Raw genomic sequence first — 27,449 nt, 5'->3', positions numbered from 1 at the left:
AGGTAGTGCACTTTAGTTTCTTTGGTTTAATGTGCACTTAATTACAAATCAGGTGTTAGGCTCTATAAAAGGGAGCCAGGTGGGTTCAATCACTGTTGGTGATATTGTGTTCGTCATTTGGGAAGCAAGCCTGGGTGAGGAAGGAGCTGAACATGAGTCCTGCGCAGCCCAGCCAGAGGGGACGAGTGGCAGCTAGGTGGTCTGCAAGAAGGGCTGGCATGACGTGGTGGAGTCACAGTTTATGGTGTCGGCAGGAAGTGCTTGCATGGCTTGGTGGAGTGACGACTATGGAGAGAGTTGCACTCAGCATGCGGGACTTGGTTGCTGAGAGCTGGACTCAAGCATGCTTGACTTTTTGGGCAGGAGCTGAACTCATCTTTGGGACTCTGTTACTGGACTTTTGCAATTGGTTGTGGACTCTGCTCCAAGGCTGCACTATGGTGAAGGATCCAGTTATGGTGATGGATCCGGGTGGAGAAGATGCACACAGGTGGTGGGCTCTGTTGCTAGGAGCGTACGCAACAAAGCAAAGCTAAGTGGTGCTTCCCCTGTATTGTCATTTTCCCTCACGTGTTTAGTGCAGTGGTGGGATTAGTTTCCGCACCGACCAATTCCCTAGTGAGGGTTTAGGTTCAGGGCGAGCTAGGGTTTTTAGGTTCCTGTGCGTCGCCGGGTGCGGAACCGGCATAGGGAACGTTAGGATTGCAGGGACTGGCTCAGGGGAGTACAGGAGATCTCCACTTCCCCATTCCCTATTGCAGGGCCCACCATTGTTAATGTTACCCAGGTTCCCCCTTTATTATTTAAATTTGGCTTACTGGAGACGGTTTCCAGATTTACGTGTAATACCTAAATTCGCCTGTTGGAGGCGGCGTATCCAGCTGCACGTCTTATTATTTAAATTCGCCCCACTGGAGGCGGTGTATCCAGGGTCACGTGTGTCATATGGGTTCGCCTTGCGATACTCGCTGCGTCCAGACACACGTGACCATGACAGCTGCACTTTATGTACATGCTCAGCAGTGACCAGGGCTGTGGAGTCGTAGTGGAGATGAATCTGTGCTGCACTTTATGTACATGCTCAGAAGTGATCAGAGCTGTGGGGTCGTGGTTGAGATGAATCTGTGCTGCACTTTATGTACATGCTCAGTAGTGACCAGGGCTGTAGGGTCGTGGTTGAGATGAATCTGTGCAGTACTTTATGTACATGCTCAGTAGTGACCAGTGCTGTGGGGTCGTGGTTGAGATGAATCTGTGCTGCACTTTATGTACATGCTCAGTAGTGACCAAGGCTGTGGGGTCGTGGTTGAGATGAATCTGTGCTGTACTTTACATGCATGCTCAGTAGTGTCCAGTGCTGTGGAGTCGTGGCTGAGATGAAGCTGTGCTGCACTTTATGTACATGCTCAGAAGTGACCAAAGCTGTGGGGTCTTGGTTGAGATGAATCTGTGCTGCACTTTATGTACATTCTCAGTAGTGACCAGAGCTGTGGGGTCGTAGTGCAGATATATCTGTGCTGCACTTTATGTACATGCTCAGTAGTGACCAGAGCTGTGGGGTCGTGGTTGAGATGAATCTGTGGTGCACTTTATGTACATGCTCAGTAGTGACCAGAGCAGTGGAGTCGTGGTTGCGATGAATCTGTGCTGCATTTTATGGACATGCTCAGTAGTGACCAGAGCTGTGGGGTCGTGGTTGAGATGAATCTGTGCTGCACTTTATGTTCATGCTCAGTAGTGACCAGGGCTGTGCTGCACTTTATGTACATGCTCAGTAGTGACCAGAGCTGTGGAGTCGTAGTGGAGATGAATCTGTGCTGCACTTTATGTACATGCTCAGTATTGACCAGAGCTGTGGGGTTGTGGTTGAGATGAATCTGTGCTGCACTTTATGTACATGCTCAGTAGCGACCAGAGCAGTGGAGTCATGGTTGAGGTGAATCTGTGCTGCACTTTATATACATGCTCAGTAGTGACCAGGGCTGTGGGGTCGTGGTTGAGATGCATCTGTGCTGCACTTTATGTACATGCTCAGTAGCGACCAGAGCAGTGGAGTCGTGGTTGAGGTGAATCTGTGCTGCACTTTATATACATGCTCAGTAGTGACCAGGGCTGTGGAGTCATGTTTGAGATGATATGTACATGCTCAGTAGTGACCAGAGCTGTGGAGTCGTAGTGGAGATGAATCTGTGCTGCACTTTATGTACATGCTCAGTAGTGACCAGAGCTGTGGAGTAGTGGTTGAGATGAATCTGTGCTGCACTTTATGTACATGCTCAGAAGTCACCAGAGCTGTGGGGTCGTGGTTGAGATGAATCTGTGATGCACTTTATGTACATGCTCAGAAGTGACCAGGATGAATCTGTGCTGCACTTTATGGTCATGCTCAGTAGTGACCAGGGCTGTGGGGTCGTGGCTGAGATGAATCTGTTCTGCACTTTATGTACATGCTCCGTAGTGATCAGAGCTGTGGTTGAGATGAATCTGTGCGTCACTTTATGTAAATGCTCAGTGATGACCAGGGCTGTGGATGGGGAGTCAGGGAAATGGAGGAGTCAGTGGTTTGGCTTACTGACTTCACAGCCCTGGTTTGCAGAGGTTGGCGCAGCACCGGTGGTACTAAGCTTGCAGCATCTTTCCTGAAAATATGTATTTTCAGGTTGCGTCCAGAGGTTTCAGTTTTGTAAGAAAATGGGACATGCTGACTGCTAAGGTACAGAAGAGAATGGGGAATATTGGGTTTAGTTAGTCAGCTCTTATTGGTCATAACCATGGATACCTAAGCTACTGCAATACCCTACATGAGGTAAGCGACATAGCGAATCTGAAGAACTATACTACATTTCTAATTGGAGGTATTAGCGAATATTATTATACCTACTACATATTGGGATAGGATCGTGAAGATGGGAGTACCCTTTTTAGACGACTATGTTCTCACGATGAGCTTTTGATGCTCCTACTTTTGCTAAAAAATGCAGCGTCTTACAGCTACAGCAAAATGGATGGGATTTATAGTAATGCCATGCTCCCTGTTTTTCTTTTTACCTCAACGTAAATTGACCTGTGATGCATGTTTCAAAACTGCAGCATGTCAATTTCTCTTGCGGGTACACCAAGTTTTCTGTGAGAATTGTCCTCATAGCCTTGCATTAGATGTGGAAAATCCGTAGGTAAAAAATGCATATAAGTGTATATCAGAGGCTGAAACACATCAAAGTCGCATGTAAATACCAGGAAGTATCAAGTCAGCAGCAAGACAAGTCAGAAAGTTCGCAACATGACCTTTGACAGAGTAATTATGAAGACTGATGTGACATGAAAGAATCACTGCCATCAAAGTTTTTATCCTCTTAATATATTGCACTCATCATATTATCCAGCTTTGTGTAAAACAATTTTTACAATTGCTCATATTGTCTTTCTACCCAGTTCTTTTCTCTGCTCCATGTGGAAACAGGAAGTCTCTTGTCCCTGCAATTATCATGACTCATACAGGAAAAATTGACCTCCTGTTTCTACATAGAGCTTAGAAGGAATAGGATAGTTAGGTTTTAATCACATGATGTCATAGACCTAATGGGAAAGAGAGTACAAAGGCAAAATGAGCAATTGTAAAAACACAGTACTCTATAATATAATGAATTCAATATATTAAGAGGATAAATATTTTGATGGGAGCACTTCAAGTATAATAATGGTCAGCAGGGCAGAGTTTAAAGGGAACCTGTCAGGATTGTATACCTCAAAACTAAGTACATGTATGTAAAGTTGCTTTAATGCTGATTAAATCCTTACCTTTCATACAGATATCTATTTGCTGTTCTAGATAGTACATGAAATGAAACTGTATGCTAATGAATTACAAGTGCAGTGGGGTGGGCACTATGCTTACAGCTCATTTCCTGATCACTGCTATAGAATGAGATTAAATGGAACCTGTCATGTAAATAAAAAAATTGACTTGCAGATGTGAAATTAAATAGTTAGCTTATCTTGTCTTAAATAAGTAATTAAATATAAATGCTTAAAAAAATGCATGATCAGACCTAATCATACACAATCTTAAAATGATGCAAGACTTGCTTTCATAGGCACATTAAAACAAGACATTTTTGTCCACATCAGTTTGTATGGTCCAGAATGGCTAGATATTCGAGACTGGGTATGTGCACACAGGCGTCCCTTTCAGGTAGATTTGAAATCACTGAGGTTGTTTATAAAAAAAAAAAAAAAAAAAAAAAAAGTGACATACATGCGCATTCTCCAGGCCGCTTCCACTAATAAGCCACCAGCTCAATATATTGCTCAGCTACAGAGTAAGGCCACATGCACACATTCAGTATTTGGTGAATTTTTTTACCCCAGCATTTGTATGCCAAAACCAGGAGTGGGTGACAAATACAGAAGTGGTGACGTGTTTCTATTATACTTTTCCTCTGACCGGTCCACTTCTGGTTTTGGCTTACAAATACTGGGGTAAAAAATTCACCAAATACTGAATGTGTGCACATGGCCTAAGAGAGGCTGGAGGATGAACAGTAATGAGGGTGTAGCCCTGAAGTGGCTTCACCTGGGAAAATTCTGTGGCAAGCCAGAGTTGAGTAGGCCACGGCCACCAGAGCCCTGTGAAACTGCACCTACCTATCAGCATATGCGACAACTCTACTGATTAGTAGGTCTGGCACATCGTACACAAGCCTCACTAGTCAGTAGAGGCGCCGGGCATGCTGCCAAGTAAGCAAAGCCAAGAGATGTGGTCACTAGAAATGAGCCCGGCAAGCATTTTTGCTTAACTCAACAATGTACTCTGTAGGTCTATGGCTTACATTCCAGGGACAGCAGTATATAATCATATTCAGCCATATTCAGCTGTGAGCAATAATAAATACCATTACATATGACAAACAATACAGAAACAGATACAAATGAAGGCAATTCAGATTTACAATTCTTTATTGCAGCGCTGGCAAAGTTTTCTTAAGCTGGTGAAGATCGTGCAGCATTTCTGTTGGAAATGTTACAACTTTACAAGTTTCAATGTGATTTTCCAACATGCAGTATTACCAGAAAGTGGCAAAAGAAAAGCGAAAAACTATTAGGAAAAGCAGAAATGTGCTTTATCTTTTGGAACTACAAAATAAACTGAAAAGAAAAAAAGAGCCCATAAATAAAGAGGAAACGAAAACAATACATTTTTGCTACTCCAAAGGAAATAAGTGTTCCATTGCCACACAATATTTGTGAACCCAGGCATAACCATCTACTTTACTCTTTTGCTTCCCTTCTTAATATGTTGTATGGCATAAGATGCCACCACAGTGCTAGGAATTTCACGCAACCGTAGTGCCCTTCCTGGTATTAGACTGGGAGACAAGTGCATTTCTTCTTTGCCAGTTCAACAACACTAGGTAACGCTGCCTTTTTATATCCGGATTTCACTAGAAAAGTATTAAACTGAGCCTCTTACCTATATATGCAACATATCCCTAACCACAAAACTGCTGGAAGGTTAAAAACAAACGAAAAAAACCAGATTTTTTTTTATTTTAAAGGAGGTTTAACTCTTTTCCACTTTTAACGTTCACCATAACATGACGTGCGTCAAAGTTTTCATCGTATCTCCCCATCGGTGTTTCATCAGCTGCCGTTTGAAGTTCTTTGCCTGTTCTGCTGCAGAGGACAACTTCTTATCGATAATTGCCCATTTTTGCAAATTTAGAAATTCATTTGCAAGTCATGAAAACAAGACTTTCTACAATGACGGAGGCGCTTGCTACGTAATCCATTTCACTCTATCCCCTGCAGTGTAAGGCCACTGTGATGTCTCATCAGCAAATCGTGCTCACTCAAGGTGTGGATCGATTATTTCTAGGCTGGAAGCTTCTCCTGATCAGATGGAAGCAGAAGTGGGAATTCCTGCCTCTCCTCATTACAAGCTCGGTTCCAGATTTCTCTTCTGAACACGCTTCTCTTCTGAACATGCTGCGATGTGCTGCTGATCTGACGCAATATCTGTAGGACGCCACTGGCCACGTTGTCAGATGTAGGGCCCGATAGAACAACACTGGATCAACGTCTCCTGTTTAACACAAAATTTACATACAAAGCTGAGTCTTTGAATCAACAGAATATAAAACAGTTAAACAAGTAATCATGAATTAGAGGTCCTATACTCAATACTATATTAAAATGGGAATTTGGAAACGTTGCCACTAATTAGGGAGCTTCCACAGTATTTATATGAAAATCACTAGGGCTTTTTTTTTTTTTTTTAGCTAGAAGTCTGGAAGAAAAGGAAAGTAAAATATAGATCAAGGGCTAATGTGCTTCCTTCCAGCGGGATCTATTTTCAGATTAGGATCAAACAACCTATAGGTCATTAGGTGTTGGGGGGTGCACTGTTCCAGATCTCCAGCAATAGGCTGAAAGACCACTCACTCTGTAAACAGTCACGACAGGTTTGTGCATTATGTGGATGAACTATTGGTTTAAATGGCACAATATACCACTTCAGTTTCCCAGCAGTAGAGTTGGCTGAACTTAATCACTTCTGCCCGGTCCTCTATAGATCGTCTGAGATCAGAGAATCAGGACTACATTTAATCTGCCAATTTTCAAGTGACTTTTCTAACAAAAAAAAAAAAAAAAGAGCAGAACCTAGAAAAATGTATAAAATAATTTATTCTCAGAAATCCTTACCATCCAGGAGCATACACACATCTAAGGACAGTACATGAACTGGCTAAGATATACAGGTAGTGCCCCCCCTGGTGGTCATATATTGAATATAAATTAAGAAAAATTATGATTAAAGAAGTTCTACAAATATATAAATAGGGGAATGGATGGAGGAAATAATATTTTCAGGTAATGGATAAACTACAGCAGCAATTTATGATCATGTATCACAAACTCTTATTTTTTAAAAGAATATACGACAACTAGATCACTTTACATAAGGTGGCTTACACGACTAAAAGAATTACCATCTAAAACATTTATAACTTATCTACCCAGGAGAAGATAAGTGTCAGATTGGGAGATCCCTACTCGACCCCTCACTCTCTTGCCACATGACTATGGCAGAAGGGTATTGAATTGAGCAACAGAGCAGTAAAGTGAAGTGCAGAAGAGTTAAATAATGGAGATGGTGCACAGATCTTTGCATGGGGATGGTGAGACTTTGTGCTGCAGTCATTTATACACTAATGGTAAGCCAGCGGAGCAGATTTAGAAACTTTCCTTGACTTTTCCAGTGTGCCTGGATTTACAAAAGCTGAAATATTTCTTTTGACATGCCCAAAAGACATTTTGGGAACAATCGGTGGGGTTGGGTTGCTTAGTTGTGTCATCACCCCTGCTGATTCCCCAACATCTGAGCCAGGGTCTTTAGTGCTACTGACAAATTTCAAATCTATGTGAAGTGAACTAGAAACGAATGGATTAAAATCTCTGAATATAAACACAATCCCCCACAATGGGGGAGCCTTTGGTCAAGGCTGAAAATACCATGTAGAGTTACTATCTATAAGCAACAACTCTTCTAGGAAATGGAGACAAATATTCTAGTTAAAAGGACAATTAAATTGAAGAGAAGAAATGAGAATTTTTGCAGACAGCTCTCAAAATCTAGTCTCACCTGCCCCCGGTCTTGAAGATGAGATCTGCATTTGGTGCCCCTTTAGGATGCTGGTACCGAGGTCGGCGGTCCCTGTTTGTATTTGCTGGAGCTGGGCGTTGCGCCAGAGACTGAAGCATTTCTGAAAATAAACCAAGGGGATAAAATGACAGTTTCTGTCAAATTCTTTAGTTAACCAATATAAAAAGCCTTTTAGAGAATGAGACGTTTATGATTTTGTTTACCCATCTTAAACCTTTGTATCTGCTGTTTGCAGCTCAGACGTTGTGGTTTGGATCAGCAACTAGGACTAAACTGCTCTGGGTGAAGGGTGGAGATCAATTTTAGGGCAAATTTTAAAGGTGATAAATGAGGGAGACAACAAACAGATGTCAATAGACAAGCAGCAGATATGAAATGTCCCCACGTGACAAGTCTGAAATCCCTCTGCAGAGTAGCATCAAATAGCGGTTGGACATGACAGGTATGGGGGTCGGTCCTTAAAACAACCCACAACAGCAGACATTTTGCATACACACATGCTTCGTGCGCACAAATCAGCTACATTTACTTTGTGACATTTACCCATCATGATGTGTCATACACACATTTATAGGTTAGCCGTCTTACATCTCCCAATCATCTAACATAAGCAATGCTGACATGATAGCCATAATGTGTCCTAGTGGCTAGTGACCATACATAATAAATGGTGAATTACAGAAAAGACATGGCACATGCAGAGGGCAAGTCACAAAAGTCTGGTAGGTTATGGGACCCTGATCGATATGGAGAACAGGGGGTCATGACACAATGAGGAAGGGTGAAGGAGAGTTCAGAATCAGCCAGATGCTATTTTCAAGCTCTACAGTACTTCTATGGAGCTGGGATATGAAGAATTAATATCAATAAATGCTAATTAACAAGTTAGTCCAATTACAACAAAAAAAATCAACTATGCACCAGGTACGTAATAACTTGCTGATTAGTGGGTGTCCTACTGCAGGGACCCACACTATTTGGCAGATTGAGGAATATTTTTCCCAGAGAGGGAACTTTTATTTTCATTGCGGCACTCATGATCTCCAATCCATTCATTCCCTATAGGGCTGCTTGAAAAATGCTGAGCGCAGCCCCAAAAGGGGATGAATTGAGCAGCAGTTGCCCCATTTTGATGCTCTATGTGAGTGCCAGCGGCCAAATCCCACCGATCAATAAGTTGATAATCTATGATAACTTGTTTCCACTGGACAATCCCTTTAAGATGCATCTTCATTTTTTTTCCTTTTAACAGTGGTCTCTTACATCATACATTATCAGAGCAGACAGCAAACTGTAAAACAAAGTTTAGAGAATCTGTCAGCTTAAATCAGCTTTGGGATTATGTAAAAATCCCCTGTAAGGCATTTGTCAAAACAGCTTTTCTTACATCGATTTTGGCTGAATTCATGAATTTCAGGAGACTCATCATGAGGAACCTGTTTCACTAAGGCTGCATGAAGTTACCTTGCGTGTCATTTATCACCACAAGGAAAATAAGGGATGCTATTCTTATGAACGTCAAGCAGAGAGCAGATATCTAGTGAGGCATTTTAACCCTCTGCATTTTTCATGGATACTAGCCATAAAGTGAACACCAGCAGGTGTACTATGGATTATGGCCACATTTTTTTATGATATCAGTGTTACCCATACATCACTCTTCTTCAGTCCATTGGCAATTACCAGTGTACTAATGTGATGACTGCAAGTCTAGAAAGCAATTCAAGATTTTTTTTTTAAAAACTAATGGTTGACGAATCACAGATATGGTGGAGTAAAGGTTAAATTGTCCAAACATGGATTTTTGTGAGTACTCACCGTAAAATCCTTTTCTCCGAGACGCTCATTGGGGGACACAGAGACTGTGGGTGTGTGCTTCTGCCGTCTGGAGGCTGACACTAAGTATACAAAAAAAGAGTTAGCTCCTCCTCCGCCGCATACACCCTCGCCCCCAGACCGGGCGTAACTCAGTTTAGTGCATAAGCAGTAGGAGAACGCGCCTTAAACTCAGGCAAGAAATTATACGTCTGAAAAAGGGACCACCCTGATCCTTACATAAGGATTTGTATAATTCAAAATAAACAGATGCCAACTGGCTAATAGGGTGGGTGCTGTGTCCCCCAATGAGCGTCTCGGAGAAAAGGATTTTACGGTGAGTACTCACAAAAATCCATGTTTCTCCTTCGTCTCATTGGGGGACACAGAGACTGTGGGACGTTCTAAAGCAGTCCCTGGGCGGGATCTTAGCTCACCCAATCCATGCTATTTTGCGCCCCTGATTAGAGGTGCGCAACTGCTGCCTGGAGAATCTTTCTTCCCAGGCTTGCATCCGAGGATGCCTGGGTATGTACGTTATAATGTTTGACAAACTGGACCAGGTAGCTGCTTTGCACACCTGTTCCGCTGAAGCCTGGTGTCGCAGTGCCCATGAGGCACCCACCGCTCGAGCCGAGTGTGCCTTGATCCCTGCCGGAACCGGCGTGCCACTGATTTGATATGATTCTTGGACTGTCAGACGAACCCATCTGGCCAAAGTCGCTCTGGACGCAGCGAGTCCCTTCCGCCGCCCTTCTGGAATCACGAATAGAGAGTCTGTCTGGCGGAATGGCGCTGTCCTTGTCACATACCTCCTAAGGGCTCTTACCAGATCCAGGGTGTGCAATGCCTTTTCTACCCTATGCACCGGTGCCGGGCAAAACGAGGGTAAGACAATGTCTTCGTTGATATGGAATGCAGAGACAACCTTCGGCAAGAAGGGGGGAGCTGGCCTTAAAACTACTTTATCCTTATAAAAAGTCAGGAACGGCGGTTTACAAGATAAAGCCGCCAGTTCCGAAACCCGCCTAATAGATGTTATCGCTACCTGAAAAACGACCTTCCTGGACAGGTAAGGTAAGGAGACTTCTTGTAACGGTTCGAAGGGAGGCTCCTGAAGGGCCCTGAGCACTAAGTTCAGGTCCCATGATTCCATCGGTGCCTTATAGGGGGGTACTAAATGTGCGACCCCTTGCATAAATGTCGACAGGGCCGAGACTTGCGTTCTGAGCGAACTCGGGGCCAATCCCGCGTCCAGCCCTGCCTGCAGAAAAGCCAGTACGTTGGGGATCGAAAAAACCAGAGGAGCCACTCCGCGATCCCTACACCAACGGAAAAACACTTCCCAAGTCCGATGATATACCTTCGCCGAGGAAGGCTTTCGGGCACTCACCATCGTGGCCACCACATCGCGCCTGAATCCTGCCTGTGTTAACAGCCAAGATTCAATGGCCACGCCGTCAAACACAGGGCCCCTAAGTTCGGATGGCAGATCGGCCCCTGGGACAGTAAGTCCGGCCGATCTGGGAGACGCCAGGGTACGTCCACCACTAGTTGAACCAGATCTGCATACCAGGCCCGCCGAGGCCAGTCTGGGGCCAGCAGAATTGCTGGAACCTTCTCTCTCCTTATCTTTCTGATGACTCTTGGAAGCAGAGGTAGCGGGGGGAACAAGTACGGGAGCCGAAACTGGCTCCACGGAAGCACCAGAGCGTCTGCTGCGATTGCCTGCGGGTCGAGGGATCGAGCGACGAACCTTTGAATCTTGGCGTTCTCTCTGGATGCCATAAGGTCCACGTCTGGCGTCCCCCACCGTTGGCAGATCTGTTGAAAAACCTCGGGGTGCAGGGACCACTCCCCTGCCGCGACCCCCTGTCGGCTGAGAAAATCCGCCGCCCAGTTTTCGATTCCCGGAATGTGCACTGCTGAAATTACCACGTGGTTTTTCTCGGCCCAACGCAGTACCAGCCCGACCTCGCGCATGGCTGCCTGGCTGCGCGTGCCCCCCTGATGGTTCACATACGCTACCGCTGTAGCATTGTCCGACTGAACGCGCACCGGCCGGTTTGTCAGCCAACGCTGAAAATGTTGCAGGGCCAATCGTATTGCCCGTATCTCCAGAATGTTGATCGGGAGAATTACCTCCCGAAAGGACCACCGCCCCTGGGCTGTGTGACTCTGGAAAACTGCTCCCCAACCCTGCAGGCTTGCATCGGTCGTCACCACCAACCACTGTTCCGGGGTAAAGGGTTTCCCCTGAACCAGAGACGAGTCGCGAGTCCACCACTGGAGTGACCGTCGGACCGGTGGAGACAAACTGCACCGATGATTGAGGGAAAGCAGCCTTCGGTCCCATGCTAACAAGAGCGCATGTTGAAGCGGACGGAGATGGAACTGGGCAAACGGGATTGCCTCCATCGCCGCCACCATTCTGCCCAACACACTCATGCCGTACCGGATGGATCTGGAGCCTGGCTGAAGAAGGTTCCGTACCCCCTGTTTGATCCTTTGCGCCTTGTCCTGAGGGAGGATCACCAGCCCCTGGGAGGTGTCGAAAACCATGCCTAGAAATACGATTCTCTGAGCCGGAACCAAGGACGACTTGTTCCGATTGATCAGCCAACCTAGGCGGGCCAGGGTATCCAGAGTGATACCGACATTCTCCTGGCACGCCTGAAACGACGGCCCCTTTACCAAAAGGTCGTCCAGGTAGGGTAATACCGTTATGCCCCGAGCATGCAGGATGGCCATAACCACCGCCATTATCTTTGTAAAGACTCTGGGGGCAGTGGCCAGACCGAAAGGCAGAGCAACAAATTGGAAATGTCGCCCTCCGATCGCAAAACGCAGGAACCTCTGGTGTGGAGGAAAAATCGGGATGTGTAGATATGCATCCTGCACATCGATCGAGGCCAGGAATTCCCCTGGATCCATGGCTGAAATGACCGAACGGAGGGATTCCATCCGGAATCGCCTGACCCTGATAAACTTGTTCAGGATCTTTAAATCCAGTACTGGCCTTACTGTCCCGTCCTTTTTGGGGACTGAAAACAGGTTCGAGTAAAAACCTTGCGTCTCTTCGCTTTTCGGCACTGGGACAATGACCCCGTTGCGCTGTAGCGTCATTATAGCCTGCAACAGACCTTCCGCCTGCGATTCTGTTCCGGAGAGCCGGGAACGGAAGAAACGCCGTGGCGGGAGTCCGACAAACTCTATTTTGTACCCGGACGATATCAGTTCTGCCACCCAAGCGTCGCGTGCCACTGCGACCCAAACGTGGCTGAACCTTAGTAGGCGTCCGCCCACTCTGTCGTCCGTAGGTACGAAGTGCCTCAAGTCATTTTGCTGGAGGCTTTTGTGATCTGGCCCCCCTCGCTCTGGGCAAACGGCCTCGGCCTCTACCCAGCGGATTGGCCCTGTAAGAAACTTGCCTTTCTCTAATCTGACCATCATTTGCGGAGGTGGATGCCCTGGCCGAAGTCCACCTCCAGGAGCTACGAAAGGGCCGAAAACGCCTCTGCGTCTGCCTGAATGCCGGCCAACTCTTCTGCTGCGGTAGAAAACTACTCTTCCCCCCTGTGGCTTCTGAGATAAGCTTATCAAGCTTTTCACCGAACAACCGATTGCCTTGAAAAGGCAATGAGGTCAAGGATTTTTTAGAGATAGAATCCGCTTTCCATAATCTCAGCCATAATGCTCGCCTTACAGCGATCGCATTTGCTGCTGCCACAGCAGAACACTCGGCCGCATCCAGAGCGGCGCCGACGAGATAATCACTCGCTCCTGATATCTGATTTGTCACCTCCAAGATTTCCGCGGGCAGATCCCTGTCTTGGAGGGCCCTATGCAGAGTGTCTGCCCATGAAACCATGGCCTTAGCCACCCAGGTAGCCGCAAAGGAGGGGGCCAGAGCCGACCCTGCTGCCTCATACACTGAGCGGGCAAGCCCCTCTATGAGGCGATCAGTTGGGTCCTTAATAGAGGAACCGCTGGGTATCGACAATAGCGATCTTGATGCTAAACGTGACACCGGTGGGTCCACTACTGGCGACTCCACCCACCCTTTATGGAGTTCAGGAGGAAACGGATACTTTGCTTGCAGCGCCTTTTGCATTGCAAAGCGCTTATCCGGGTGTTCCCTATGTTTCTGGACTAGCTCCTCGAACTCCGGATGTGTGGCAAACCTTCTATGCGGACGCCTGGTTTTCTTGAAGGAGACCTTGTGACCTGAGGTCGTGGACACATCATCCTCGATCTCTAAAGTCTGGTTGACCGCCTCAATGAGGCTGTCCACCGAGTCCTGGTATCCCAGGCTTTCTGGATTCCAGGCTTCCTCCTCCTCCTCCCCCTCCTCGCCCTCGTCCTGATCGCTTTCTGAGCTTGGCGACAGGGAACGAGATGCCCTAAAAATCGCCGCCGACTCCCCAGAGGGCCCGGCCGACGGAGAACGAGCTCTCTTACCATGAGCTTGTCTGGTGCTGGAGCGGCCCCTAACGGACGAAGGGTCCTGAGACGTGGACGAGCTGTCTTCCGCTGGCAGACCACCATCCTTGACCCTGCCCGGGCCCCGAAGGGACTCAATTGCCTTAGTAAGGGACATCATAGAATGCGATAAAGACACTGCCCATTCTGGGGGGTCCTGACCCCTGGGCTCTGCAACAATGGGGGGCTCCTGGGCTCGCTCCGACTCACAGGCTTCGCAAAATTTACCCGGCTGCGCCTTAGGCAGCCTGACCCCACAGGAAACGCAAACAGCGTATAGGAAAGAGTGAGCTTTCCCTTTGCCAGACATATTGCAGGGTAGGGTAGGAGGAGGAGGGTAACCCCTTCCTTGACAACCAGTGCGGCACTCGAAACGGGGTTGCACTCACCCACCGGTAACGTCCCACCTCTTCCACGGGGTGCAATGGGGGGCTCCTGCTCTGGACGCAGCGAAAACCCTGAGACGTGGACGAGCTGCTTCACGTGCCGTTACTCGCCGGGGGCACTGCGGTGCACTTTGGAGAGAGGCGGCGGGGCTTCCGACCGCACTCCGGCGAGGAAATGCGAGGAGGGGGAGGGGGGCGGGAGCCTCCGGTCACTGTGCGCGCCCGCCGCGCTCCCCGGGCCGCCGGAAGTCAGTGGGCGGGGCTTCCGGCCTCCACCGGAAGCGGCGGGCGGGCCTTGCGCGGAACTCGCGGCCCTCCCCATACAGCGGGGACCGCGGCCGCCGGCGGAGCTTCAGCGGGAACCCGCGAGGAGGGGGAGGAGGGCGCGCGCTCCCCAGTCACTGCGCGCCCGCCGCGCCCCCCGGGCCGCCGGAAGTCCGTGGGCGGGGCTTCCGGCTACCACCGGAAGGGGCGGGCAGGCCGCGCGGGGCTTTGCGGATCTCCCCATACCGCGGGGACCGCGGCCGCCGGCGGGATTTCTGGCCGCACTCCGCATGTGGCACTACTCGCACCGGGTTCCACCGGGGAGAGAGTCAGGCCCCGTGAGAAGTAACCCCGTCGGGCGGGGGAACAGACAGCCCCGCGGCGCATTCTGGAGGGTCCCGTTCCGGGGGGTGACCCTACAAACAAAAGGTGAGCCTGGCCGCCGGGGGGCTCTCTTGGGGTGCTCTCAACCCCATCCCTGGGCGGGGAGGGGGAGGCTACTGGGGGTGGATGCTTCGATCCCCTGGCTCACCTGCGCCTCCAACTGCACCCCTGGTGTCACTACCTAGGGGTGGAGGGGGCCAACCTGAAATCCCGCGTTGCAGGAGAGGAACAGAACGTGGAGTCCGTTGGGGATCGCCCATCGCTCACACGTGCTCGCCCGTTGTAGTTCATGGGGAAATCGAATCCTCTCATCAGGATGCGTTGCCCCTCTTTACAAAATAAAAAAGAAAAATGGTTGTCTGGGGAAAAGTCCCAGATATGTCCCTCGGTGCGGGAGAGAAAACACGTGGAGGACTACTCACACGTGGTCGCCCGTTGATGATTTGGGGAGATCGGACCCTCTCTATAGGATCCGTCGCCCCTGTCTTATCTTCAAAGAAGGGAAAAAAAAAAAAAAACTTGTCTGGAGCTCCAGACTGCGTGTGCCTCCATCAGACACTAAGCAAAAACTGAGTTACGCCCGGTCTGGGGGCGAGGGTGTATGCGGCGGAGGAGGAGCTAACTCTTTTTTTGTATACTTAGTGTCAGCCTCCAGACGGCAGAAGCACACACCCACAGTCTCTGTGTCCCCCAATGAGACGAAGGAGAAATATGTGATAATCAAGCTACCTAAAAACAGTCGCTATTGGATTTTTATGGGAAAGTCGTGATAGCCCCAGGCGCGTTACAGATGTTCTACTATGACCAACTAGCCAAGAGCAATTATTCAATCCGTACCTTGATAATCCTCCTGCTCCTGGCGTTCATTAATGTCTAGAGTAAGCTTCTTCATCCTCATTCTTTCTTCTTGCTCGGCTTGCTGCTGATTCCAGTGATTTGCAGCCAATTGTGAAGACATGGGCACATTGAGAATCTTGAACTGTGGACAGACAAAGCCAGAACTAACCGTTAATGAACAACACTACATTCTTGTTGGCTGGTAAAAATCCACCCTGCATATATGCACTATGTATAAGCTTTTACTATGGATGGAGAGCACTTCCCGAATATCACTTCAGTTCAGTTACTAAAGCGACAGAGGGGAGTTATCCTAGTTCTCCCCAGTCACACATAGCGACGCACCAGCGATCCCGACAACGATATGACCTTGTCAGGATCGCTGGTGCATCGCTACATGATCGCTGGTGAGCTGTCAAACAGGCAGCTCCACCAGCGATCAGCACCAGCAACACGTGGGTAACCAAGCGATGCACGTCGCTTACCCACTGTGTACCTTAGTTACCAGCACTCTGGTGCAGGGAGCTGGTAACCAAGGTAGACATCGGGTTTCTAAGCGGCGCGCAGCACTTAGAAACCCGATGTGTACCTTGGTTACCAGCTCCCTGCACCAGCGCGCTGGTAACTAAGGTACACATCGGGTTTCTAAGCAGCGCGCGCCGCTTAGAAACCCAACGTTTACCTTAGTTACCAGCGCGCTGATCGCTGGTCTCCCGCCTGTCACACGTAGCGATGCGTGCTGGCCAGCAGGAGACCAGCGATCAAAAAATGTCTTGGCTATTCCAGGACGATCAGCGATACCCGGCAGGGGGGCCGGTTGCTGAGAAGTGTCACACACAGCGACTTGTGTGACGGGGGCTTAACATCACTGTTTTAGCCATAAAAAAAAAAAAAAAAAAAAAAAGAACGTACACAGGAGTGTGCAGACAATCTCTGCTTTGGACCGGAGAACACAGACGTGCGGTGATTCTGCAATCCCTTCCATTGACTATACTATCTGAGTTCTGTTCCGTTTTAGCAAATAATACTTGGTGGAAGAGATTAGCTTTGATGTGCAGAGTCTTTATTTGCCAGGACCGCCAATACCAGATCCTTGTTTCTTTCTGGGTAACACAATACTGCAAGCGTCTTATCCACTATTGGATCAGGAGTCAGGAAATGAAACCTCCTCTATTCTTCAGTCTGATTTTCTACACAATTTCTTTATAGTATTTCAATGTCTATTGCCCTCCAATGTACAACTCATTTACTAAAATGATATCTCCCAGCTTGATTATCTCAATGACTCATTTGATGAAAATGGAAAAGGATGGATAACAGTAATTTATGTTTGGAACTGTTAAACTGTAAAGCGCTGCGGAATATGATGGCGCTATATAAATAAAAATTATTATTATCAATAATTAAAAACTATTTTTAGACATACACAAAGACCTTAAAGTACTCCAGGGAGATAAAACATTTTTGTACTGTCCCTGCCCTGAAACTATAAAAGATGAGATGCCCAGTGCATGTTAGTTTCTAAAGCTGGAGTCACACATAGCGACTTACCAGCGATCCCGACAACGATATCAACGTGTCAGGATCGCTGGTAAGTCGCTATGTGATCGCTGGTGAGCTGTCAAACAGACAGCTTCACTAACGATCAGCACAGCGATGCCGAGCGCCCGGCATCGCTGTGTTCGTTAGCGCTAATGCCATATCCCTGTAAAAAAAATAGAATTAAAATAAAAAATATTGTTATTCTCACCTTCCGATGTCCCGCACAGCCATCCTGCCTCTCTCCACGCTCCGGTCCCAGTAATCCATTGCGAGAATGACCGCGAGAATGTCACGGTCTCGCGGCAACGCGACGTCTCGCGGTCATTCGTGCAAAGGATCACTGGGACCGGGAGCGTGGAGAGAGGTGGGATGGCTGCGCTGGACGTCGGAAGGTGAGAACAACTATTTTTTATTTTTTTCATTATTTTTTACAGCCAATCGCTGGTCTCCCGCCTGTCACACGCAGCGATGCATGCTGGCCAGCGGGAGACCAGCGACGAAAAATATGTCCAGAGGTTTCTTGCAGCGATCAGCGATACCGGCAGGGGGGCCGGTCGCTGATCGCTGTCACACACAGCGATCTCGCTGGTGAGATCGCTGTTACGTCACAAAAGTTGTGACTCAGCAGCGATATCGCTAGCGAGATTGCTATGTGTGACTCCCACTTAACACTCGTAATTCCATGTGACAGGAGCTGCTCCTCACTGCTTCCACTGCCTTCTGGGGCAATGTGTCACAGCAGTGTGTTGCTCCCTGCTGTGAGTAACAGCCAATCCCAGAAGAGGGGGCGTAACCACACCCTCGATTTTATGCAGAGAAACAGCTATTATCAGGACACTGACTGACAGTAACAGCCTGGAGCTGCACAATGATGTCCCCCAAGACCCTGATAATGTCTCCTTGTCTGCAGTCTGGGTCAGGGGGTCTGGACTGCTCCCTGCTAGTAGCCCTGCAGTCAAGGAGACATTAACAGGGGGCTGGCTTCTGCTAAAAGCCAGGAGAAAGCTATGCCCCCTCTTCTCAGGCTGGCTGTTACAGTGGGGAGTTACACATTGTCCCAGATGGGAGCGGGAGCAGTGAAGAGCAGCTGCTGTCACACTGAATTACAAGGGTTATAAAGATAATTAAAGTGCACCGAGCATCTCATCTTTACATTTTATGAGGGGAGGGACAGAATTTTTTTTTTTTTTTTTTAATCTCCCCGGAGTACCCCTTTAATTTATACCCACAGATTTCTTACATGTTTCGTCATGAGTCCCCCCCTCCTTCCCTTTCAAATTCTGCTTGTGTTAAAGAACACAGACATCTACAGGTAAGTGTCGGGTCTCATGAGTGAGCGGCAGCTATCGTGCAACAGTATAGGAGTATGTGCTAGAATAGGGAAGGTGCATAATACCTGCTGATCACACACACACCTCGGCAGGTATCTGTAGACACGTCACAAGCCCTGCTCATCTCCCAATGCGGAAGTGAGTCGAGCTGGAGTACCCATTTGCTCAATTTTCATGTTAACCTCTATGACACTTGATATAACACTTACTTGGCGCTTGTTACCCCTTCTTGTCAGCATTACAAATGGCATTGTGTCTCCGCACTCAGTGTCTCCATCTCCACTCAACAATGTAGGCCCTTTCTTTAGCTGAGTTTTCAGATGAAGGGGAATGGCAACGTCCAATTGATGTACTTTGACAGATTCTCCACTGCGCTGCTAAAATTATGGGGAGAAAACCAAAGCAAATCATAATTTTACTGAATACCTGGTGGATATATATACTAGAAAAGCATAAATGAAATGTATGAATCAGATATTTCCTGTAGTTCTTGAACAAGGTTGCACATAGTGCAGCAGGGATTTTGACCCACTCCTCCATACAGATCATCTCCAGATCTTTCAGGTTTCGGGGTAGTCACTGGGCAACATTGAATTTCAGCTCCCTCCAAAGATTTTATATTGGATTCAGGTCGGGAGACTGGCTAGGCCATTCAAGGACCCTGATATACTTCTTATGGAGGTTGTTGGCCAAAATCCCACAATACATAACCCCATCCATCCTCCCTTCAATACGGACAGAAACAGCCATTTTTTGGTCAGGGAGAGACTAAATAAAGAGTATGTGTAACTATTTTATTTTCTATATTTTTAGTTTTGAGAACCTGTGAAAGCAACCATACATTTATATACAAATGACACAAGCCGATCTCAAGATAACCTTATATTAGCAAAGGTCGTTGTATAAGAATCTTCCCAGAAAAGCACTACTTTTGTCTATGTGCCGTGTGTGGAGTTGCAGCCAAGACCTATTCAAATGAATGAGGCACATATAGAAGTGCCAGACACCATCATGGACAAGAGCTGTTCTGATCCAAGGTTAACATAACGAAAAGAGAAATCAGAAATTCAGAAAACAATGTAATAAAAAAAGCATATATATTTAGGCAAAAAATTACCTAACATTTCTGAAACATCAAAGCGAACAGATTCGCATCAGGATAGTATTGTGAAAGATTTAATTAATGGTCAAAGGTGGTGAAAGTGTTTGGCACATGACCACATACCTGAAGATTTTCCAGCATCATCTTATCAAGAGCCTGAATAAAGTCTTCATCCTCTGCACAAGCCACATGTTTGATCCCACCTCCTTTAATCATCACCTCCTGAAAAAGACGCAACTCTCTCAACACCAAAAAGATTGGAATTTAGATGCAACATTTCAAAATGCAAAATGACTTTAGTGAAGAAGAAAATTCTAAATAAGGTATGCGAAATCTGATGAAAGTTTTATCAAGATTTAATCCAATGTGAAAATATAAATCTATCATGAAGTAGGAAGGGGTGTGGTGTAATGACCACTGTGTCCACTAGGGGGCGCTGTGTGGATGTACCAAGAGAGAGGATGAGTGGCAGAATATGGAAGGACGGTTATGGATCTCAAGGTGGGTGGCCTTGAGATGGAGACTTATGTGTTGTTCAGCAATGATATTGCTGAAGTGTTGTAAAGAGTGTGTAAAGGCTTGAAGGACGTGTGATGAGGTCAGAGTCATGTGACCCAGTGGGCGTGGCTACGGACCACATAAGGTGGCCATGGTAGGTCACATGGGGTGAATGCAGGGACCTGGTTGGCCCAGAGCGGAAGGTCCCGTGGGGAGAGTTGTCTCCTGACTAACAGCCTGTGTGTGGCTGGGTGTAATGGTTGCCAGCGTCTGAGAGTCCCAGAGGAGAGAGTGGATGTCTGCAGCTGGGAGCAACAGCCATGAGAGAACCCTGACGTGGGTGAGATAATTATGAGGCTGAAGAGCCTGTGTATGCTGGACATTGCTACCAGAGTGAAGCTATAATAGACGCTATGCTGTTATATGCCGTTTATGTTGTTTCTGTGGGTTTATGATGGAGGAATAAACCGCATGGCTATGTTATGATTTATGACAACACGGTGCCGGATGTGTTTTGTTCGCTGCCTAGCGAGGATCCCCTAACTGAATAACAGCGCTGCCTCACAGGGGTTATGTCACAGAGGAAGATGGGGTATATGGAGTTGAGCCCGCTCCACACAGGGCAGGTGTTGGCTGTGTTATACAGTGGGACGCATCTAACAGATGCAATCAGAGAGCCCCGATCGCTGCCGTTAACCCCTTAAACAACCACTCTAGCGGAGGAGCATGGTGTTTCAGCGCTGGAGTGGAACTTTAAATCGAAGTCCCCTGCTCCCGCTCATATACTCACCCTCTGGCATCTTCACATTTTTTTCGGTGCCGCTTCGCTCCCCCTGCCCAGTCTTGTGAGCGCAGATTCTGTTTGGCCTGAAGACTTGTATTGAAATGTGACCTCCGCACAGATCCATGAAACACTAGAGCTGCCGGCAGGTCACTTTTCGTCAGAGACCAATGGGAGCGGCGGTAAAAACTGATGAAAATGCTAGAATGTGAGTATGAGACAAGGATAAGGGGAGTTATATTTAAAGCACCACTCCAACGGTGCAATAAAAAAACCCCGCTCGAGTGGTGCTTTTAATCACACTTGTGCCATGCCAATATGGCCACCCATCGGCCCACCTGCACCATGATTGTGGGGTGCTGATGGGTTGCGATGGCAGCCAGTGGCTTGCTGAACCTCTCAGTTGCTGCTATGCTGGTAATGTAAAAATTCTAAATATCAAAAAAAAAAAAAATGGGGTTGCCACGCCTCAAACAAAAAACACTACAATAAGCTATCAAAATGTAATATGTACACCAAGAATAGTACCATTAAAAGGCACAGCCCAGCACACAAAAACAAGCCCTCATACAGGTTAAATATGAGTCATGGAAAATAGCAACAACAAAAAAAAAAAAATTCTGAACTTTGTAAAAAGGTGAAAAAAATTAGCCATTAGAATAGTTGAAATAACCAAGTTAGGAATAAGTAAAAATGTACCTGCCTGGAGAACTGTGTCCAGGCGTTTTTACTGCACAATGATCACAGTGAAAACTAAACCCAGAAAAAGCAATGGCAATATTGTGGGGGGTTTTTTTGATGCCAGAATTTGTTTGTTTTTTTCTTTTTACAATTTTTGGTTCGGGATATTAAAATGGGAAAATTAATAGTGTCAATAAAAACTACAACTTGCCCCGCAGAAAACAGGCCCTTATATGACTAGGTGGGTGCAAAAGTAAAAGTTACTGCTTTTGGAGAAAGAGGAGGAAAAAACAAAAGCACAAAAATGAAAATGCATGTCACATGATCGCGAGGCGCAGATGAGTTGACAGCCGAGGCTCTGCAGAAGACCCCCATGCTTGTCACTGCAGATCTCCAATGAATGCTGGTCCATGGCCGGTGTTCATAGGAGATGATAATTTCTGCTACACATAGCAGGACCGAGGCCCTGCTATGTGTAGCACAGGTGATCGGATGATCGCAGATTCAAGTCTACTAAGGGGACTCTTGAAGCAAATAAAAAGTAGGAAAGAAAATGTTTTTAAAAATATTTTAAAGAAATATGAAAAAGTTAAAATGACCCCCCTTTTGCCCAATTAAAAAAATATAAAATAAAAAATACACATTTGGTATCACAGCGTTCTGAAATGTCCGATCAAAATATAAAAATAATCCGATTGGTAAATGGCATAATGAGAAAAAAAATAAATAAATAAAAAACGCCAGAATTATGTTTTTTTAGTCCCCACAACATTGCAATAAAATGCAATAACAGGCAATAAAACCATCGTATCTACCCGAAAGTAGTATAGATGAAAACATCAGCTCGGCGTGCAAAAAAATAAGCCTCAACCTCTCAGTCACAGATCCTGAAAAGTGGCAACTCCCCCCGCAAACGTTGGATTTTTTTTAACCCCTTAAATAAAAAAAAACTATACATTAAATAAACAAATTTTAAAAAATTCTGAAATTGCACTTTTTTCCCCCAACTTCAACTTGGAATTTTTTTTTCCCGTTTCCCAGTACACTATATGGTAAAATCAATGGTGTTGTTCAAAAGTACCACTTGCCCGGCAAAAAACAAACCCTTATATGGCCATATTGATAAAAAAAAAAAAAAAAAAACAACAATGGGAAGAAGGGAAGCAAAAAACGAAAACTCAAAAACGGAAAATCCCAAGGTTGGGAAAGTGTTTAAAGGGGTTGGGTTGTCCACTTTCAGAAAAGTGGGCCCCAAACTATGTAAAATGCATAAATTAAAAACTCAGTAGGTACTCACCCCACTCTGGGTGTAGCACCCTCTCCTGCAATCACTAAGCTTCAGTACTCACACACACAAATAGTCTGCACGCGATGCGGAGCTCAGTGACTGGCTAGAATGGTGAAGCTCGCTGTTGAAGTGGCATCACCACTCTAGTCAAAACAACGGGACTGGAGCAGCGTCAAGAAGTCTTCGCTGGACCAAGAGAGGGAGAGTACTTACTGAGCCGGTCATTTCATGTATTTTACACTGTTTCTCCACCTTCAGGAAAGTGGGCAAAAAACTAAGACTAGTTAAGGAGTCAAAGTATCCTAAAGAGGAAATTAGAAAACAGAGGGGCCAGAGCAATAAGAACATGGTTACATACAGTGTTTTCTTCATCAGTCTCATTTTCCTTGTTAGAATCAGTCATGTAATCTGTATTTTCCTCCTCTTCTTCCTCTCTTTCTTCTTCTTCATTTTCTGAAGCATCCTAAAATGTAAAATGTAGATGTTAATGTCTTTTAAGGTGATCGATGTCACAAGAGTAATTACCAAATCAATCATTAGCAAGTAAGTAATAGCTAGGCTTTCTGTTAGGAGTATAGGTTCAGATTGGTGTCCGCACTCTGTAGGTATTTATCCTGCCACATGCAGAGTGGCCTGCACACCCAGGTGCCTGGCACATGCAGAGTGGCCCCAACCCCCAGCTGTCCAACACACGCAGAGTGGCCCGCACCCCCAGCTGTCCGACACACGCAGAGGGGCCCGACACACACAGAGTGGCCAGCACCCCCAGCTGCCCGACACACGCAGAGTGGCCCGCACCCCCAGCTGCCCAGCATAAGCAGAGTGGCCCCCACCCCCAGCTGCCCAGCGTAAGCAGAGTGGCCCGCACCCAGAGCTGCCTGACACACGCAGAATGTCTCGCACCCCCAAATGCCCGACACATGCAGAATGTCCCGTCCTCCAGCTGCCTGGCACATGCAGTGTGGCCCGCACCCCAGCTGCCCGGCACATGCAGTGTGGCCCGCACCTCAGCTGCCCGACACACGCAGAGTGGCCTGCATATATTAAATATCTGACAATGGCTGCTACATGGTTTTCTGAACCAGAACTGAAGCCATTGTAATTTGAAGTGATATGCACAGATTTAGTCAGATTACTATTTAACCTTCATTTCATTTAACGTATATACTTTTTATCATGTTTTGATGAAATCTTCCATCTATTCTGCACAATGTATGAATTTATGCCCCACGACTTTACAACAATTCTTGTTCCTACGGAGATTACAACTTGAAAATATTATTACTTATATGACAACTTTAATCTTTAGCCCTTGCTAAGAGAAGTATGGAGGCTAGTTGTTAAAAAGGGTTGGACCTTGCAATGTAATGCTGACCTAGTGACTGAACCCCCTAGGACCTGCACGCTCTCATCTGTCCTATTTTTTCAATACAAAAAGTGGAGAAAATTGCTAGATGCTTCTGAAGAAAGAAAGTAGTGACTAAAATCCAACATGCTCGATTCTTTTATATACTGATGGCAGTCAGGGTGCCTATATATTTTATATACTATACAACAGAAAACAAACTTACTGATGGGATCAGACAATGAGTGCATAGAGCCCAGATAACATACAGCTCTGGCAAAAACATGGATTTTTGTGAGTACTCACAGTAAAATCCTTTTCTCCGAGACGCTCATTGGGGGACACAGACTGTGGGAGTGTGCTACTGCCGTCTGGAGGCTGACACTAAGTATACAAAAAACAAGTTAGCTCCTCCTCCGCCGCATACACCCTCGCCCCGATAGCAGGCGGAAACCAGTTTAGTGCAAAAGCAGTAGGAGAAGCTGAGAGCGAATTTGCCTTACCGCAGAAAATCATATGTCTGAAAAAACGACCACCCTACAATAAAGAATTACACTAATCAAAATAAACCAAAGCCAACTGGCTATCAGGGTGGGTGCTGTGTCCCCCAATGAGCGTCTCGGAGAAAAGGATTTTACGGTGAGTAGTCACAAAAATCCATGTTTCTCCTTCGTCTCATTGGGGGACACAGAGACTGTGGGACGCCCTAAAGCAGTCCCTGGGTGGGAGACACTCACCAATCCAAACCGCATGCCCACCTGTTTAAAGGTGTGCTACTGCTGCCTGGAGAATTTTCCTACCCAGGCTCGCATCTGACGAAGCCTGAGTATGCACATTTTAATGCTTAGAGAACGTGTGCAGGCTCGACCAGGTTGCCGCCTTGCATACTTGCTCTGCCGAAGCCTGGTGCCGAAGCGCCCAAGAGGCGCCCACTGCCCGAGTAGAGTGTGCCCCTATTCCAGTTGGAATCGGCGTGCCTCTGATACGGTAAGCCTCTTGAATAGTTAGGCGAATCCATCTGGCTATGGTCGACCGTGAGGCTGCGATCCCCTTCCTGCGCCCTTCGGGGATCACAAACAACGAGTCTGTCTGGCGAAAAGGTGCTGTCCTTGACACGTACCTCCTGAGGGCCCTTACTAGGCCCAACGTGTGGAGCGCATTCTCCACTCTGTGTACCGGAGCTGGACAAAACAAAGGCAAAACAATGTCCTCATTAATATGGAAAGAGGACACAACCTTCGGCAGAAACGGCGGCGGTGGTCTAAGGACTACCTTATCCTTAAAAAAAAGTCAGAAACGGAGCTCTACAGGATAGGGCTGCCAATTCCGAGACCCGCCTAATGGAAGTTATGGCTACCAAAAACACGACCTTCCTGGAAAGGTATGACAATGCGACTTCCTGCAACGGCTCAAATGGAGCTTCCTGCAGGACACCCAGAACCAGATTAAGGTCCCAGGCGTCTATGGGCGCTCTAAAAGGAGGGCACCAAATGAGAAACCCCCTGAATGAATGTCTTGACCTGCATATTGGTAGCGATCTTTTGCTGGAAAAGAACCGACAAGGCCGATATCTGTCTCCTCAGTGAACTCAGGGCCAAACCTGCGTCCAAGCCTGACTGCAGAAACGCCAGGATGTTGGGAACCGAGAAGGACAAAGGCGCAACCCCGTGCTCTCGACACCAGAGAAAGAAAACCCTCCAAGTGTTATGATAAACCCTCGCCGAGGCCGGCTTCCGGGCGATAACCATTGTAGCAACCACTTCACGCCCAAACCCCGCCTGGGTCAGAATCCAAGATTCAACGGCCATGCCGTCAAACACAGGGCCCCTAAGTTCGGGTGGTAGATCGGCCCCTGGGACAATAAGTCTGGCTGTACCGGTAGACGCCATGGCACGTCTGCGAGGAGCTGTACTAGATCCACGTACCAAGCTCGACGGGGCCAATCTGGAGCCAGCAGAATCGCCGGGACCCTCTCTGTCTTGATCTTTCTGATGACCCTCGGGATAAGTGGCAGAGGGGGAAACAGGTATGGGAGCCGAATCTGGCTCCATGGAAGGACCAACGCATCCACTGCGATTGCTCGCGGGTCCTGGGACCGAGCGACAAACATGCCCACTTTGGCGTTCTCCCTGGAGGCCATCAGGTCCACGTCCAGAGTCCCCCACCGTTGGCAAATCTGCTGGAAGACCTCGGGGTGCAGGGACCATTCCCCGGCCACGACACCCTGCCGACTCAGGAAATCTGCTGCCCAATTTCCACGCCTGGTATGTGAACTGCTGAGATTACTGAGTGGTGCCTCTCGGCCCAACGGAGTACATGCTCTATCTCGCGCATGGCTGCCCTGCTGCACGTGCCTCACTGGTGATTCACGTACGCCACTGCCGTGGCGTTGTCTGACTGGACCCGGACTGGGCGTCCTGCTAGCCAGTGCTGAAAAATGCTGCAACGCCAACCGCACCGCTCGAATCTCCAACAAGTTGATTGGAAGACGAGTCTCCTGGGGCAACCACTGCCCCTGTGCCGTGTGATGGCGAAATACTGCTCCCCAACCGAGAAGACTCGCGTCGGTTGTGATCACCAACCATTGATCTGGAGGAAAAGGTTTCCCCTGAAGGAGAGAGGAGTCGCGCATCCACCACTGAAGTGCTCGTCGGACCTGAAAGGACAACCTGCACTGATGATCTAGGGAGAACGGACTCCTGTCCCACGCTGCCAAGAGAGCGTGCTGCAGGGGACGAAGATGAAATTGAGCAAAGGGAATTGCTTCTATTGCCGCTACCATCCTCCCTAGAACCCTCATCCCAAATCGAATCGTGTGAGGGCCTGGTTGCTGAAGACTCCGAACTCCCTGTCGGAGCGCCCGAGCCTTGTCTTGAGGGAGAATTACCAAACCTCGGGAGGTGTCGAAAATCATCCCTAGGAATGGAATCCTCTCAGCCGGGATAAGAGATGACTTTTTCCCATTGACCAACCATCCTAGGCGAGATAGGGTATCCAGCGTGATGCTGACATTCTCCTTGCATGCTTGAAAGGACGGCCCCTTTACTAAG

The 27,449-nt window shown here is 47.4% G+C and overlaps 1 protein-coding gene across 5 annotated transcripts in view; it reads right to left on the bottom strand.

Moving 5' to 3' along the window:
* Window positions 1–4,938: 4,938 nt before the first annotated feature.
* UPF2 (UPF2 regulator of nonsense mediated mRNA decay) overlaps window positions 4,939–27,449 on the bottom strand; it is a 123,549-nt gene continuing 101,038 nt past the window's right edge. For 4 of the 5 annotated variants that reach the window (XM_073588982.1, XM_073588979.1, XM_073588981.1 and 1 more), the window contains exons 17-22: window positions 23,413–23,517; window positions 19,930–20,028; window positions 18,914–19,081; window positions 15,832–15,973; window positions 7,643–7,763; window positions 4,939–6,082 (exon numbers count right to left, since the gene is read on the bottom strand). In XM_073588982.1, coding sequence (XP_073445083.1) covers window positions 6,073–6,082; window positions 7,643–7,763; window positions 15,832–15,973; window positions 18,914–19,081; window positions 19,930–20,028; window positions 23,413–23,517 — 645 coding nt within the window. In that variant the 3' untranslated portion in view covers window positions 4,939–6,072. The remainder of the gene's footprint in view (window positions 6,083–7,642; window positions 7,764–15,831; window positions 15,974–18,913; window positions 19,082–19,929; window positions 20,029–23,412; window positions 23,518–27,449) is intronic. The other variant, XM_073588984.1, reaches the window with a different exon arrangement.

This window comes from Dendrobates tinctorius, unplaced genomic scaffold, assembly GCF_039654945.1.
Source record: "Dendrobates tinctorius isolate UK_male_01 unplaced genomic scaffold, ASM3965494v1 ptg000105l, whole genome shotgun sequence".
Lineage (NCBI taxonomy): Eukaryota > Metazoa > Chordata > Amphibia > Anura > Dendrobatidae > Dendrobates > Dendrobates tinctorius.
The sequence above is the reverse complement of the archived record's forward strand: the minus strand, read 5'-3'. Positions and strand labels throughout refer to the sequence as shown.